Source organism: Phyllostomus discolor, chromosome 4, assembly GCF_004126475.2.
Source record: "Phyllostomus discolor isolate MPI-MPIP mPhyDis1 chromosome 4, mPhyDis1.pri.v3, whole genome shotgun sequence".
Taxonomy (NCBI): domain Eukaryota; kingdom Metazoa; phylum Chordata; class Mammalia; order Chiroptera; family Phyllostomidae; genus Phyllostomus; species Phyllostomus discolor.
Window position 1 is genome coordinate 102531479 of NC_040906.2, and position 17902 is coordinate 102549380.

The 17902-nt window shown below is 38.2% G+C and overlaps 1 protein-coding gene across 6 annotated transcripts in view; it reads left to right on the top strand.

Annotated features, from left to right (window-relative positions):
• UGGT1 (UDP-glucose glycoprotein glucosyltransferase 1) overlaps nucleotides 1-17902 on the top strand; it is a 187501-nt gene that overhangs the window by 64762 nt on the left and 104837 nt on the right. For all 6 annotated transcript variants that reach the window (XM_028510702.2, XM_036023724.1, XM_036023721.1 and 3 more), the window contains exons 12-14: nucleotides 11547-11638; nucleotides 13237-13387; nucleotides 15411-15530. In XM_028510702.2, the coding sequence (XP_028366503.1) occupies nucleotides 11547-11638; nucleotides 13237-13387; nucleotides 15411-15530 (363 nt within the window). The remainder of the gene's footprint in view (nucleotides 1-11546; nucleotides 11639-13236; nucleotides 13388-15410; nucleotides 15531-17902) is intronic.

Below are 17902 nucleotides of genomic sequence, written 5' to 3' on the forward strand. Positions count from 1 at the left end.
TTGCTTGTTTGTTTCTTTTGTTGTTTAGGTTCCTGTTAAAGGTAAGATCATATGGTATTTGTCTTTCACTGGCTTATTTCACTTAGCATAATTCTCTCCAATACCATCCATGCTGTTGCAAAGGGTAGGAGCTCCTTCTTTCTTTTTGCTGCATAGAATTCCATTGTGTAAATGTACCATACTTTTTTGATCCATTCATTTACTGATGGGCACCTAGGTTGCTTCTAGCACTTGGCTATTGTAAATTGTGCTGCTATGAACATTGGGGTGCATAGGTTCTTTTGGATTGGTGTTACCGGGTTCTTAGGATATAATCCTAGCTGTGGAATTACTGGGTCAAAAGGCAGATCAATTTTTAGTTTTTTGAGAGAGTTCTGTACTGTTTTCCATAGTGATTGTACCAGTCTGCAAATCCCACCAACAGTGCACTAGGGTTCCCTTTTGTCTACAACCTCTCCAGCACTTGTTGTTTGTTGCTTTGTTTATGATGGCCATTCTGACTGGTTTGTTGTGGTTTTAATTTGCATCTTTCTGATAGCTAGTGATACTGAGCATCTTTTCATGTGTCTCTGGATGCTCTGTATATCCTCCTTGGAGAAGTGTCTGTTCAAGTCCTTTGCCTATTTTTTAATTGGGTTGCTTGTCTTCTTAGAGTGGAGTCATGTAAGTTCTTTATATAGTTTGGAGATTAAACCCTTGTCTGAGGTATCATTGGCAAATTTGTTTTCCCATACAGTTGGTTCTCTTTTTATTTTGATACTGTTTTCTTTAGCTGTGCAGAAGCTTTTTACTTTGATGAGATCCCATTTGTTTATTCTTTCCTTTATGTCCATTGCTGTAGGGGACATATCAGTAAAAATGTTGCTGCGTGTAATATCTGAGATTTTCCTGCCTATGTTCTCCTCTAGGACTTTAATGGTATCATGGCTTATATTTAAATGTTTCGTCCACCTTGTATTTATTTTTGTGTGTATGGTGTAAGTTGGTGCAAAACTTACAACATTTTTTTTTCTAAAAAAATTTTTAGAAATTTTTTTGCATGTTGCTGTCCAGTTCTCCCAACACCATTTTTTGAAGAGGCTATTTTTGCTCCATTTTACATTGCTGCCCCCTTTCTTGAATATTAATTGACTGTAGAGACTTGGGTTTATTTCTGGGTTCTCTGTTCTGTTCCATTGGTCCATGTGTCTGTTTTTATGCCAGTACCAGGCTGTTTTGATTATAGTGGCCTTGTAATACAATTTGGGATCTGGTATTGTGATTCCTCCTACTTTGCTCTTCTTTCTCGAAATTGCAGCAGGTCTTTGGGCTTGTTTATGGTTCCATATAAAGTTTTGGTGTTTTATGTCTGTGAAATATGCCATTGGTACTTTAATAGGTATTTCATTGAATCTGTAAATTGCTTTGGGTAGTATGGACATTTTGATGATGTTAATCCTTCCGATCCATGAACACAGTATATATTTCCATTTGTTTGTATCTTCCTTGATTTCTTTCTTCAGTGTTGTGTAGTTTTCTGAATACAGATCTTTTACCTCTTTGGTTAGGTTTATTCATAGGTATTTTATTTTTCTTTTTGCTATATCGAATGGGATTTTTCTCTTGATTTCTGCTTCTGCTGTTTCATTGTTGGTATACAAAACTGCCTTTGATTTCTGGATATTGATTTTGTAACCTGCTGTTTTGCTAAATTCATTTATTAGGTCAAGCAGTTCTTTGGCCAACTCCATAGGATTTTCTATGTACATTATCATGTCATCTGCAAACAGTGACAGTTTTGTTTCCTCCTTTCCGATTTGGATGCCTTTTATTTCCTTTTTTGTCAGATTACTGTGCCTAAAACTTCCAATACTATATTGAATAGAAGTGGTGAATGTACCTCCTTGTCTTCTTCCTGGTCTTAGTGGAAAAGATTTAAGTTTTTGCCAATTGAGTATGATGTTGGCTGTAGGTCTCTCATATATGGCCTTTATTATGTTGAGGAATCCTCCCTCTGTTCCCACTTTGCTATGCATTTTTAGGACAAATGGGTGCTGTACCTAATTAAATGTTTTTTCTGCATCTATTGATATGATGTTATTTTTGACATTTTTTAATGTGATGTATTATATTTACTAATTTCCGAATGTAGAACCATCCTTTTATCCCTGGGAGGAATCCCACTTGGTTATGTGTATGATCTTTTTAATGTATTGTTCGATGCAGTTTTCCAATATTTTGTTGAGGATTTTAGTGTCTATGTTCATCAGTGACATTGGCCTGAAGTTTTCTTTCTTTGTTGTGTCTTTATCTGATTTTTGGGATTAGGATGATGCTGGCTTCATAAAAGAGTTTGGGCATCTTCCATCATTTTGTGTTTTTTGGAATAGTCTGTGAAGGATAGGGTTTAGCTCTTCCTTAAATCCATTGTAGAATTCTACTGTGAAACCATTTCATCCAGAACTTTAGTGTGTGGGGAGTTTTTTTTATTACTGCTTCAATTTTATCTATGGTTATGGGTCTGTTCAGGCTTTCTGCTTCTTCTTCATTGAGTTTTGGAGATTATATTTTTTAGAAATTTGTCCTTTCACCTAGGTTTTCAATTTTCTTGGCATACAGTTCTTCGTAGTAATTTCTTACAACCCTTGTATTTCTGTGGTGTCAGTTGTAATCTCTCCTCTTTCATTTCTGGTTGTGTTTATTTGGGTCCTCTCTCTTTTTTTCCTGATGAGTGTGCTTAAAGGCTTATTGATTTTGTTTTTCTTTTCAAGGAACCAGCTCCTGGATGCATTGATCCTTATAATTTTGCTTTTATCCTCTATGTCATTTAATTCTGCTCTGATCTTGGTTATTTCCTTCCTTCTACTTGCTCTGGGCTGTCTTTGTTGTTGTTCCTCCAGTTCTTGTAACTGTAGGGTTCAGTTGTTTATTTGGAATGGCTCTATCTTTTTTAGGTTGGACTGTATTGCTGTGAACTTCTCAGGACTGCCTTTGCTGTGTCCCATAAGTTTTGGTTTGTTGTGAACTCATTTTCCTTTGTTTCCGGAAACTTTTTGATTTCTTCCCTAATTTCATTCTTAACCCATTCATTGTTTAATAGAATGCTATTCAAATCCATGATTTTGAGTGTTTTAGGTTTTTTTCCCATGGGGTTGGTTTCTAGTTTCAGTCCCTTGTGGTCAGAGAAAATGCATGGTATGATTTCAATTTTCTTGAATTTGTTGAGGCTTGTTTTGTGTCCTATCATGTGGACTGTCTTTGAAAATGTTCCATGAGCATTTGAAAAGAATGTGTATTTAACCTTCTTTGGGATGAATGACTCTATATATATCAGTTAAGTCCATTTCATGTAGAGCTTTGTTCAATGCCACAACATCTTTGTTCATATTTTGTTTGGAAGACGTATCCATTTTTAACAGTGGGTGTTGAAATCCCCTACTATAATTGTGTTGCTGTCAATATCTTTCTTGAAGTCTTCCAAGATTTTCCTTATATATTTTGGTGCTATGTTAGGTGCATATATATTTACAATGTTTATGTCTTCTTGATGGATTCTTCCCTTGAGTATTATGAAGTCACCTTCTGGGTCTCCCTTTATGGCCCTTTTTTCGAAGTCTATTTGTCTGATATGAGTATTGCTACCCCAGCTTTTTTTTTCCATGTGTGTTTGCTTGGAAAATTTGTTTCCATCCCTTCACTTTCTGTCTGTGTAGGTCTTTTGTCTTGAGGTGGGTCTCTTGTAGGCGGCATATGTGTGGGTCTTCCTTTTTTATCCATTCAGCTATTGTATGTCTTTTAATTGGAACATTTAATCCACTTATGTTTAAGGTTATTATTGATAGGTTCATTGATTATTCATTGCTATTTTCGTGCCTGTGTTCCTCTTTGTCTCTCTTTTCCTGCCTTTCCTTAAAGTAGTCCTTTTAGCATCTCTTGCAGAGCTGGTTTAGAGGAGGTGTATTCTTTTAGACTTCTTTTGTCTGGGAAGGTTTTTATTTGGTCTTCTATCTTGATTGACAACCTTGCTGAATAAAGTAATCTTGGCTGCAGGCCTCTGGTTCTCATTACCTGGAATACTTCTTGCCATTCTCTTCTGGCTTGGAGTGTTTCCACTGATAAATCAGTTGCTAACCTTATTGGGGCTCCCTTGTATGTTACTTCCTGTTTCTCCCTTGCTGCCTTTAAGATTCTCTCTTTGTCTTGGAATTTTGCCATCTTAATGATGATGTGTCCTGAAGTGGGTGCCTTTGGGTTCTTCTCCATGTTTCCTGGATTTGTGTGACTTTTTCTCTCATCAAATTATGGAAGTTTTCTATCATTACTTTTTCAAATAGGTTTTCTATCCCTTGCTGTTCTTCTCCTTCTGGTATCCCTATTATACAGATAATATTACGTTTCACATTGTCTTGCATTTCTCTTAATCCCTCTTCATTCTTTCTGAGCCTCTTTTCCTTTTCTTGCTCTTTCTGGGTGTTTTTTTTTTGTACTTAGTCCTCCAGCTCAGTGATCTGATCTTCTTAATCAATCCTGCTTTTGATTCCTTCTCCTGTGTTCTTCAGTTCAGAAATGGTATTCTTCATTTCCTCTTGGCCCTTGTTGATAGTTTCTATTTTCTTTTTCATGTTGATATAGTTTGCAGTGAGTTCATTGTAGTTTCCCTGTGGTTTCTGGTAATTCATTGTGAGTTCATTGAGCTTCCTGATAACCATTGGTTTTAGCTCAATATCTGATAGTTGAGTTGCCTCTGTTTCATTTTGCATTCTTTTTGAGGCTTCCTCCTTTCCTTTCATTTTGGGATTGTTTTTGTCTTCCCATTGTTTGTGAGACTCTTTTTGTTAGCCTCAGCTTCATAAATTGATCTGTTCTGGCTCCCTGGATTTATGGTCCAAACTTCTGTGGTAGAATACCTGTAAGATTGAGTGGTGCAGTCTCCTTGATCTCCCAAGCTCATTGGTCTTGGGCTGCTGTTGAAGTTGGGTCTATGTTTGTCTTTGGGTTTTGATTGTTGTTGGGTCTTTCTTTGGTGGTTCCTTCCCACCAGCTGGTTAACTGAGGGTCACTGTGTCCACCGCCTGTTGTATTCTGTTGTGCTGATGAGGGCAGGTCATGTTGAAGCTGGTTCTTCCGTGTTTACAAGGTTTGGAGGATTCTCTCTTGCTCTTCTTCAGTTGTTTGTAGTGGGTAATTTCTCTACTATTTATTTGTTTTTCCAGATAGGTCCTGGATTGAGGTTAGTGTACCTTTCATTCCCTCCTTCCCCTTCTTCTGTTGTTATCTATTGGTGGTTCTTTTGTTGTTGGGGTTCCTCTTCCAGTGGGTATCCTGGTGTTCACCGCTTTCTCATACTCTTTTTTGTAATCATTGGAGGGGAAGGCAAAATGGTTTGAGACAGCAGGAGAGTTTCTATGCTATTTACAGTAGCAGCCAGTAGAGAAGAGATAGGAGATCCTTTTGCTATGTATAGCGTTAACTCTGATGTTCCACCCAACTAGCCACTTTTCAGAAAGGATGGGAGGAAGATAAGACTCTTGTTAGGGAGGGAAGGATTGTGAGTTGTATCTAGAAAGCTGTGAGGTTGTGGAGGTCAGATTCTGAGGGAAGGTGAGAGTAATGGATAGTAAATAGTTGTAGTGTGATAGAATAGAGTTAACCACTAGAGTAATAGAGTTCAGGAAATTGTGAGGTGGTCTGGGAGGGGTGTTGTGAAGTATTTACAATTGTGTGTAACAGGTAGTATTTACAATAATATTAGGGCAACAATCTATGACACAATCTATGTGATCTGGATAAGAAGAATAGGGAGTATAGGACCTTGAGTAGTGTGCTAATGGAACACAAGTGAAGTAAAGGCCAGTAAATTGGCAATACACCATGAAAGAGAGAACAGGGGAAACCTGGCAAATGATATAATATCACCAGCCAAGCAAAGAAGACTGTAGAGGAGGAAGAGGAATACATAAATACTATTGAAATAAAAGATGTAAGAAGAATGAAAAAATAATAATACAGATATGCAGTAACTTGCAGGTTCTCTGTAATAACAATGTGAAATTTGTTTCGGTGTCTCAGGTGTTGGGTTGCCCCCTCTTTGGGTCCAACTGGGGTCTTTCACAGTTCGAGGTTTTTTTTTGTCTCACTTGTGGGTATTTAAAAATAAAAAAGCAGAAGAAGGAAGGAAGAAGAGATAAATTTGGAAGGCAATGAAGAAGGAATAAAGCAAGAAAGAAGGAAAGAGAGGAGAAAGGAATTGAAAGATAAAAAATAATAAAAATTTTAAAATTACTTAAAAAAATAAAACCTCTTGTTGCTTTCAAACTGGCTAAACTGTTTTTTCTGGTTTTGCTGGCTGCAGCAGGATGAGGGGCGATTGGTATTGCTTTTCTCCCTGCTGAATCTATACTCAGTCAGCCTCTCGTGCACTCTCCCCGTAGCTTGCCTGGCGCCTCTCCCCAGCGCCTTGGGTGTGGGATCCAGGCCTTCCTCAGAGTGCACTTTCCCCAGGGTTACCACCGTGGGCTGAGGCGCGGGCACGGGCCAGCCTGCGTCCGTCTCCCAGGTTTAGGTGCGCACCCTTCCCAGTGCAATGGGGATGTGCAGGGCATTCCCTACAACCTTCCCCACAACCTCGGGATCGCTGTACGGCTGGGTGGGGGAGGAGGCCAGAGTGATTGCTACAGGAGAATTCCCCAAACAGTGTATATCTGTTTTCACTTTTTTTTTTTTTTTTTGAGATATTCCTCGTACTCAAGCCTGCTATGCTGTACAGTGGCCTGGCCTCTCGCACAGTGCAATTCTCTATCCAGTCCACTGACTACTGGGGTCAGGGCCCGTTGCTGTGTGACTCTGAACTCTCCCCAGCTGGCATCCATAGATTGCGCCGGTGCTCACAGCCCTTGTGTGTTTTCCACTTAGGCCTTATTCCCCTGTCTGTGACTTTAAACAACCAGGTGTCTCCTGGTGCTGCTTAAACCTTGTTTGGCAGGGGAGGGAGCGGTTGACCCAGCCCGCTCCCAAGGACTCTGTGGCAGACCCGGTGCGCCAGGCCTGGGGCTGCAGCTGCCTTGGTCCCTGCACCCTTATTGTCCTGAAGCACTCTCCTCACCGTCTGGTTTTTCAGTGTCTGCTACAATTTTTGGTCTCTTATTTTCATATATGCTGGGGTACTGTTGGCTGTTTGCTCTGTTCCTCCATAGATGGGCTAGGTTTTTCTCCCATGTGTAGGGGAAATTGGAATCTGCTCCCTTCTACCTCACCGCCATCTTCCTCTTCCTGTTTTTATGTATTAAGTAGATCTCTGAAGATTCTGGTGTAGGCCTTTGTCATATGTTGCTTGTGACTGGTCCTAGGCAACCTGTTTCTAGCCATCAGTGATCCACAGAGTTTGGTTTTCTCTGTTGGGCATATTTTTGTGCAGAAAGAACCAGGCTGTACACCAAGTCTCGCTTTTACCAGCACAGGGTACCATCAGCTAAAGTCTCAGAGCTCCCAGAGTTCCAGCTTAGTTGTTAAACTTAATCAGTTATATAGCCTCAAGGTGTACACAGCAGCCTAGCTTAAGCTCTACAGGGTGGGGCAGAGTAATTTTTGTTCATGGGGCTGTTGTTTCTCTTTAGGCTGATATCACTTTGAGGGGAGTGCTCTGCAGTATGGGGCATGACTTGGCACAGGGATCCTGGTGGCTGTTAATTTAGTTTTCTCCCCTGAACCACCAACCCCAGACTATCCTCACGCTTTTGTAGTCCACTCTGCCAGAGCCCAGGATAAGTGGCTGCAAACCAAATTTTCTGTGTTGGCACTTGAAGAAGTTTTCTGCATCTCCAGCCATCTTTTTCTGGAGGACAGAAACCCTGTTGCTTTTTACAGCCATATGTTATTTGGGTTCTTTTCCAGGCTCTGGTGCTTTAGGCTCGAGAGCCCATGTTGGGCTTTAGACCCAACATTTTTCTAAGGAAACCCCTGGCTGCTGAAATATCCCTCTGGCACTTCAGCTGCTGCCTGTGGGAGCCCAGCCAATCTGGTCACGCCTCCTTTGTACTCCCTCCCAGTCTTGTTGTAGTGAAGTGGTTTTTTTTTTTTCCCTATGTATCCTTGTTTATAAGGCTTCTGTCAAACTGGTGTTCAGTTAGTACTTTTGGATGATTTCTTTACAATTTAGTTGTAATTTCAGATTGGTCCTGGTTGAAGGTTAGTGTAGCTTATACTTCATCCTCTGCCATCTTGGGTCTTGATTCCAAGTCATCATTCTTCATGAAAAAAGTTGCATGCAAAGCGAATTTCAGACTCTGAGAAATCAGATTTTCATGTTTTTATTAATAGTTTGGCTGGGTATAGAATTTAGTTTGGAAGTAATTTAGAAGTTTGAAGTCATTGCTACTTATAATTTTGATTTCCATTCTGGCTATTGAGAAGTGAAGCCTTTGTATGAGATCTTGTTTTTCTTTCTAGAATCATTTAGGATCTTTTCTTTTACCCTAGTGATCTGAAATTTCACAATTATATGTCACTTTAAAAAGTCTCTATACTGTTGGGTGGTTGGTAGGTCCTTTAAATCTGCAAAATCATTCCTTTTTTTTTTGAGAGCATGTTTATTAAAGCTGGGGACAGTGAAACAAAGAAGGACTTAGGATAGAAAAAGCAATAGGAGAAAACCTAGGCGAGGCTACTTTGACTCTCTGGAAATATTATAGGAAAGACATGATCCAGGTGAGGCTGCTTTGGCTCACTGGAAAGTCCAAAAAAAAGGGGGCCTTAGAGGCAGGTATAAGTGATTAACCTGAGGAAGCTGCATCTGCCCATTGCTCCCCTGGTTGCAAGTCTTGTGGGGACCTTTATAGGTTACAAGATACATGCTTGAGAAGGAAGAGAGGCGTGGTTGTGCTCCCAGCTGAGAGAGTGCCTAGAAAATAATTTTGTTTAGTTTTGGGACTTTTTTTTCCTATTTTCCAATTCTTTTGTCTTTACCTTTAATATTCTGGGAAGGATTTTCAGCTTGTTGTTTGAGATTTTTTCTGTAATTGTCACATTTTTACTGTCCAAGGGTTATTGTTGTTCTTGTATTCTTTTTTTAAGGGGTTCTCATATCTTTCTGAATATAGCAATGGTGCATGTTTATATTTTTCATTTCTTTGCATAGTCTGTTTCTTCTTAACGATCCTTTCTTTTAGTTTTGATCTCTTATCTTGAATGTTAGAGGCTTTTCAGGATCTCTGGTGATTGATGACAGGCTGCTTATATTGAAGAATGAGGTAGTCAAGAGCTGATTGAAAACCCTAAAGATAAGGATTTTTGACTGTAGGCTATCCTGGAATGGCCTCTTCTAAGGGAATGCCCGTGACAGTATATATATATTTTTTAAGCCTCACCCAAGGATATGTTTATAGATTTTAGAGTGGGGGTTGCACAGAGAGAGAGCAGCTTTGATCAGTTGCCCCCTGTATGCACCCTGACTGAGATTTGAACCTGCAACCTAGGTATGTACCCTGACCAGGGATCAAACCTGCAACTTTTTGGTATATGGGATGATGCTCCAACCAACTTAGCTGCCTCGCTGGGGCCCCAGCGACAGTATCTTTAAACTTTTTCCTTCAAGCTGTTTGGTCTCCAGAAAAGGATTTTCTAGTCTTCCATCTAAAGGATGAAGTCAGGCTGCCAGAGTGGTAGAGGTCTAGTGTGGAGGAGCACTCAGTATTTCCACTCAGTACCTGATTTTCAGGGTGGGATTCCCAACCTTAGTTGTGTTTCATTTCTCATAGTTCCCAGTTTCTCTGTTTTACTCTTTCCAGGATGAGCCTCCATTTTTTTGGAGTAGAGGGATTCATGACACCAGTCACCTACTATGTGGAATCAGGGGAATCTAAGTGTTGTTATTTTAAAAAGGCTTTCTGCCAGAACTCATTTTTAGCCTAATGATTACCCCTCACACATGCATTCTTTGTGCTCTCAATTCCTGGTGTTTCTGTTGGCTTTTTCCACTATCAACGTAGCATTCAGATTTCTCAGGATTACTAGGACACTGCTATTCACATTGTCTCTTTTCAGCTTCCAAAATTAGTTGCCCTTTTTATTTTCTATTCTGTTTGTCATTGTGGATTTATAACTTTAAGAGAGTCCCTATAAAAACAACAACAGACATTTCAAGAAAGTTTCAAAAGGGGAAAACAAAGGGTGTATGTTCAGTCTACTATTAGGGAACCCTAGTAGTAGGGAAGATAAAACATTAAATTATGTAGGTCATATCTTGGTATATCTTGAATTTTTAAAAAGATTTTATTTATTTATCTTTTAAAGAGAGGGAAAGGGAGGGAGACAGGGAAAAACATCAATGTGAGAGAGAAACATCAATTGGTCACTTCTCACATGCCTCTAGCTGGGGTCCTGGCTCGCAACTCAGGCATATGCCCTGACTGGTAATTGAACCAGCAACTTTTTGGTTTGTGGAATGACACCCAACCCACTGAGCCACACCAGTCAGGGCAGTACATCCTGAATTTTTTGTTGTTTTTGAGTAAAATACTTTATTAAAGTATAAAATATAATATAAAACACATACAAAAGTGCACAGAATTTTAGTGTGATGAATTTTCAGAAAGTGAACCCACCTGTGTTACCAACATCCAGATCTACAAATAAATGTGAGCTGTGTTTAACAGGTCAGAGTCTACGGTTCTTACAGTCAAAGGGTTTCGTACTCACTGCCTAGGAGTTAGTAGACATGGAGTTTTTCTGTTCCATGTAAGAAATTTTAATTCTAATTAATACAGATCTTCATTATCCCCTTAACCTTGCTTGACATTTAATCTTGGTGGTGCAAAGAAGCACAAGCCATGGCTTCCTCATTGTTTTTTTTTTGTTTTGTTTTGTGTTTCTCCCACGCAATATTAGATCTTAAAAGTTTATTTCTCTCAGTCTACTGACTGCTGGGGAAAAGGAAGGAGCTCAGAAGTCCCTGTCCTTCCTCCCCCAGCCCTGTGAGAACCAGGGTGGCCAATAGTCTCAGGGAGCAGTAGTTGGAGAAAGTGCTCCCCTTTCCCTCATGGAGGCCAGGTTTTGGGGAGGTAGATTGCAAGTAGGTGCTATTCTTAGTACAGCAATTCACAGTTCCTTGGTGTGCCTTAGTTTGAAAGTTGAAGGGAGGTATGGAGTTTTGAAACCCTTTTGATAAATCCCTGGACTTTATCAAGAGGGCTTAGCTGTTATTGATCCTGTCACTACCTTGTTTGGCATCACATGCAGGGAAAAGTAAAAGTCCTCTATTATGAAAAGTGACTAGCACTTGGCTAATTTACTGCCCCCCACCCCTGTGATAGGAAACAGCTGTATTAATTAATGTTGTGAGGAGGGAGGGAGGTGGAAGGGAGGAGGGGTGTATACCACATAAACCAGCAGTTTTACTAGAGAGTGTAGTAAATCTGAATGGGAGTGCATGAAAGGAAATCTTTGTCCAATCTTAGGGTTTACTATGGTACATTAGAGGATACCAACATTTGTAAACATAATAAAGCCAGAAACATGCAAATTTCAGTTAAACATTCTCTTCCTGCTCCTTAATAATTTTAAAAATATTTTAGTATTTCAAGGGAACTTTAGGATTACAGCCTGGAGATTCAGCACTGTTCATCAATGGACTTCATATTGATTTAGATACGCAGGATATATTCAGGTATGGATAATATTTCCCATTCTCTGAAAAGTTTTTATAATGTTCCTTGTGGTACATTCAGATTGTTCTCTTTGATGTGGCATGTTGCCAAGCCTGATGGCTCACCAGGCTCAGGGGGAGTGCATTTAAGTAAGGTCTGTGTTCTGACTGGAATGAGTAGGATGACACTTTGCCATTTTTTTTTTTAACATGATGTTCATTTAAGGCCCTGGTCATTTAAGGCTCAAATGTCTTTCAGGAATGCCTTTTTAGAAGCTGTAGTTTTCCTGTTAATTAGGAAAACAGAAAAGAGCAGCTTTTTTGCTCTGGGAATGGGGTAAAGTAGGGTTATTCCAATTGCAGCCTCTGCTGTTTCAGAAGGTATTCTGTCTTACATATATTTTTTTAATACATACTTTTTTGTTTTGTCAAAATGTGACTTAGGGCTAAATTGCTCTAAATAGTTCTCATGAATTTTGGGAGGGGTTGGACAGTTAGGTGGAATTCAAGTTTTATCCTTGGAATTAAAATTGACAAAGTTGACACTGTGGCTTCATAATAGTAAAGACAAAAGCTATTGCTGGTGTTTCAGCAGAAATAGTTTTTCCAGTATGATATTGAGCTTTATGTTCACATACTGCTTTAAAACAGAGCTAGTGAATAATTAGTAAAGGACACTTTGAAAGATTTTCTGTATTTGTTTTTCTTTTTTTATTAAAGATGTATATGTTTTAAATTTTTAGAGTATTACAAACTGAATACTTGCTCATTAAAAACAATTTTAAGTAATATAGAAAAATAAAGGAACTAAAAATAAAAGTCTGTCCTGTCTTCTTCTTCACTTCACCCCCACACCCCTAGCAAACCTCTATTGGGTGTGACTTCTTTTTCTTTTATTTTTTAAGACTTTATTTATTTAGTTTTAGAGAGGGGAAGGGAGGGAGAAAGAGGGAGAGAAACATCAGTGTGTGGTTGCCTCTCATGCATCCCCTACTGGGGGGACCTGTCCTGCAACCCAGGCATGTGCCCTGACTGGGAATCGAATCAGCAACCCTTTGATTCATTTGCAGGTCTGCACTCAGTCTGCTGAGCCACACCAGCCAGGGCATGTTGGGTGTGACTTCTTCCAGACCTTCTTCTGTGGTCATATGTCTGTGTGCCTGTGGAAATTGATACATTGAAACATATGTTAAACATATGTAATCTAGTATTTCTTTTTTTGGTGTTTTCCTCTTAAGCCCTTTGGAAATAAGTGTAGATTCATGTGCAGTTAGTTGTAAGCAGTAACATAGAGAGATTACCATAGTGTTTTTAAAAATGTGCAATGTAAAATCCAAATTTAGTATTATTATCGCCCTCAAATTGTATGTTTATATTAGAGATAATTTCTATACAAATGTATGTGTTGATAAGTATAAATTAACATGAACCAAGAAGTAAGTCCTATCTGCTTTGTTGTACTTACTTTGACAAGATGAAGCAAAGGAAAGAGTGCCCTTTTTTTGATTTCTCAACGAGTTTGATAGGAAATTGAGTTTGAACTGACAATTATTTTTTTTAATGGAAAGGATTTAAAAAAAAATCTTTTTCTGCTAACTACCTTTTTTTTTTTTTTCCAGTCTGTTCGATGTATTGAGAAATGAAGCTCGGGTCATGGAAGGTCTACATAGATTGGGAATAGAAGGTCTTTCTTTGCATAACATTCTGAAACTAAATATCCAGCCCTCTGAGGCTGACTATGCTGTAGACATCAGGAGTCCTGCTATTTTGGTAGGTATTCTGTTAGAGTGTCCAGGTGCATCTGGCCAGGTATTTTGTTAGGGTTTTCTCACTTGTCTTTTATAAGAGGTAAGTTATTACTGCCATCTCTTTTGTTCGCATCAAACAAAGACTTACCACAATTTCTTATGTGGGACTATGTGTGTGTAATAAATTAGGCTCTGAAATCCCCCAAACAGTTCAGTTAATATGTTTAATATGGTTAAGATGGTGATTTTTCTACTTTTGTAGCTCCCTGTGATTTCAGTGGAGCATGTCTTAGGAAAGAGTATTTAGTTTGTATTTTCTCAGTTGTATACAAGTCTTGAATGATTTTGTTTAGAAATATTTTTTAGCTAATAAACTTCCTTAAGTGAAATTTAATATTTTATATTGGGAAGGATTTATGTAGGTTAATACCTGCTATATGATGCCTATGGGCCTTTGTCTTCACATCTATAAAAGAAAGCGGTGGAAATCGAGCTATCTAGGGCTGTCAAGTGAAAATGAGATCAGTGTTGGAGATAAGCTTATACACCCTTGACACTCCAGTCCTTTTTTGTCTTTTGTTTCCATTCTGCATTTATTTTAGGGACATTTTTTTGAATGAGAAATAATATAGAACCTAGATGGTCATTATTTGAGTTGTCACCTGGTGATATAACTGCTATTTTGGTGAATACCTGTGTTATTTACTTTTCTGTTAAAAATGTTTTTAATTACAAAGAGTAAAAAGATTAATATAATTAATAACCATGTTTAACATAAAGATCTTTAACAATAATATTTAATCAGATTAACATAATTAACAACCCATCATCATACTTACTAAATGTTAACATTTATTTTGTGTCAGATGTATTGTTTACTTGGAAGAAAATAATGTTTCAAAACCCTCTTTGTATCTCTCCCAGTTCCACTCCCTCCTCATTGCAGGTTCTAAAGTTGGTGTGCATTTCTTCTGTTCTTTATTTTATCATTTTTTCCCTATTATATGTTTTAAAATTTTGAAAAATGCATTATCAGTATCCTTCATCAGTTTCATTATTCAACAATTTTTTCAAGACTTATGTAGGTTGATACATGTAGATCTATCTTTGTCAGATGAAGTTTTATATGTTACTGATTTTTTAAAAATCTTTTACATATTCAAAATTTAAGATATACAAAGGAGTTTATATTGAAGTCGCATCACCCAGCTGTTCAGTTTTTCTCCCCAGAAGCAACAGGTATTTTCAGTTATTTGTATATAACTGAAATACTCTGTTTACATGAGCAAGGTATTATACTCATACTATTCCATCCTGCCCTTTTTGTATGAATGGCACGTATCATTTTATTATCCACAGCTCTCTTTATAGACATTAAGTGGTGTGTAATTTTTGCTGTTATAAGCAGTACTATAATGGCTCTTTTTGTACCTCTCTCCTTGTGTTTGCATGTAGACTTTATATGGGGTAGAACTAGAGCTAGAGTATTTAATAGTAGAGTAGTAATAAATTCTTCAACATTATTAGATCTTCTCTAAAGTGACTATTCCAGACACTGGCATTGGTTGAGGATTCTCAATGCTCTGTATCCTTGCCTATACTTGAATCTTGATCAACTTTAAAATTTTTTTCAATTTAATGAGTGTGAAATTTTATTGTGCTCTCAGTTTATATTTCTCAGATGACTAGTGCCAATGTACATCTTTCCTTGTGTTGATTGACCATTTGAATTTCTTCTGTAAATTTCTTATTCATATTTGTCACTAATTTCCATTTCTCATATACTGCTTGCCTTTTGTATTGATATATTAACATCTCTGTACATGTTCTTGACATTGGTCCTTTATTGCTTTTGTAGGTTGCAAGTATATTTTATTCTTGGCTTATGTTTTAGTCACTCATTTTTCTGCTTGATGTTTATATTTTTGAAAATGGTCTTTTCCAGTTTAATTCTTCTCAAAATATTTTAAAGTCTTCTAATTTTTTCCTGCAGATTTCACTAATGCTGACTAAAGTGTATGTACCATGTCGTTTTGTTTTTCTAGTGGATCAACAATCTGGAGGTTGATGCCAGATATAATTCATGGCCTTCCAGTCTACAAGAGTTGCTTCGACCTACCTTTCCTGGTGTTATCCGGCAGATCAGAAAAAACTTGCATAACATGGTGAATAAAACTCTTTATTGTCTGGATGTGAGCGCTGTGTCTGCCTTGCCTTCTATCCTAGCTTTTTGTCATATCTAGAATGTTCAGTTCTCTGCTTTACCAACCACTTCTCCCCATAACTCCCATTACTAAATACACTCTATTTCTAGCACCATATTCACACTTGAAGGATTTTGAAATGTATTAATCATTTGTAGCGCTGTGAGATGTTAGTGTATTAGCAAATGCTTCTCATCCTTAACCTGAAGATTTAGGTGGTGTTATTTTAGTTTTAAGATAGTTCTCTTTTTTTACTAAGATGAGTATGCTGCTACTGTTTTTCTTGAATATCTTAACCCCTAAAATTTAATAGTTCACTTTATTTCTTTAAGTAAGTCTTTCTGTCAGCTTCTATTTGTTATTCCTTATTTCATGGCTTTGAGTAGACAGTTGGAAGAGGGTTCTTAGTTGGCCCTCTGTTTCCCTCTCATTTCTTTCTCTTGTTTTATTAGCTCCTAAAGAGATAAAGGGCAGATTAGTGCGAAGGCTGGCTTCTACGGTACTTTCAAGGGTCACTGTCATCTATACTTTCTTTACTTTTGAAACCTCTTTTCTTTCCCAGTTAAAATTTCAATGTTCCTCTTTACCATATGTCTGAACTTTGTTAAGTGAGATAATATTTTTTAAACCACATGAAAACTTAATGATAGCTATTATTGTTTAAAAATTGAATCCTAAGTTCTAGCTAAGATGGAGGTGTAGGTAGAAACCCTTCACTTCCTCACACAATCAAAAGGAGGATAACAACCAATCAAAAATCAATAAACAGCCCTGGCTGGCGTAGCTCAGTGGATGGAGCATGGGCTGCGAACCAAAGTGTCGCAGGTTCGATTCCCAGTCAGGGTACATGCCTGGGTTGCAGGCCATGACCCCCAGCAACCACACATTGATGTTTCTCTCTCTCTCTCTTTCTCCCTCCATTCCCTCTCTAAAAATAAATAAATAAAATCTTTAAAAAAAAGGTTCTTTAAAAAAATCAATAAACACAAGAAGTGTCAGAAAATCAAACTGCATGGAACTCGGACAACCAAGGAATTAAAGAAACAGTTAACCAGAACAACCAGATAGTAAGGCGGTGGACAGAGAGAACCCACGGTGAGGTGGTGGCCTGTGCAGGCAGGGCTGGCTAAACGGGAAACTAAGACCCAGAGCTGACTATGGACTACGGTGGTTGCCTTTGTGGGAGAAATTCCCAGTCTCACAGGAGAGTTTGGTGGAAAGGGGGGCTAGAGCTCTATTGTTCCCTCTCTGGCCCCTCTCCCACAGGTAGCGCTGCAGCTCAGCAAGGAGGGGCCCTGCCATGGTGAATACCTAAGGCTTCACCCCCTTACAACTTAATAGGTGTGCCGAGACAAAGAAATGGGGCCCAAATGAAAGAACAAAGCAAAACTTAAGAAAGAAAGTTAAGCTATGAGGAGATAACCAACTTATCTGATGGAGAATTTAAAGCCCTGGTAATCAAAATGCTCACAGAACTGATTGAGCTTGGTTGAAAAATGAAAGAACAAATGAAAGATACCCAAAATGAAATAAAGCAAAATATTCAGGGAACCAATAGTTAACAGATAGGAAACCAGGACTCAAAGCAATGATTTGGAATAAAAGGAAGAAATAAACATCCAACTGGAACAGAATGATGAAACAAGAATTTAAAAAAGTGAAGAGAGACTTAGGAACCTCTGGGACAACTTGAAACATTCTAATATCTGATTTATAGGGGTGCCAGAAAGAGAAGAACATCAGCAAGAAATTGAAAACTTATTTGAACAAAAATGAAGGAAAACTTCCCCAGTCTGGTGAAGGAAATAGAGTTCTAGGAATTCCAGGAAGCCTAGAGAGTCCCAAAGAGGTTGGACCCAAAGAGGAACACACTGAGGCACATCATCATTAAGTTACCCAAGATTAAAGATGAGAGAATCTTAAAAGCAGCAAGAGGAAAGGAAAGTGTTACCTATAAAGGAGTGCCCATAAGATTGTCAACTGATTTCTCAAAATAAACCTTGCAGGCAAGAAGGGGCTGGAAAGCAAGAAGTATTTGAAGTCATGAAAGGCAAGGACCTACATTCAAGATTACTCTATCCAGCAAAGCTATCATTTAGAATGGAAGGGCAGATAAAGTGCTTCCCAGATAAAGTCAAGTTAAAGGAGTCATCATCATCATCATCATCATCAAGGCCTTATTATATGAAATGTTAAAGGTACTTATCTAAGAAAAAGAAAATCAAAACTCTGAGCAGTAAAATGAGAACAAACAACTATCAACAAATGAACCTAAAAAGAAAAGAAAAATAAAGAAAACAAAAACTAAGCAAACAGTTAGAACAGGAATAGAA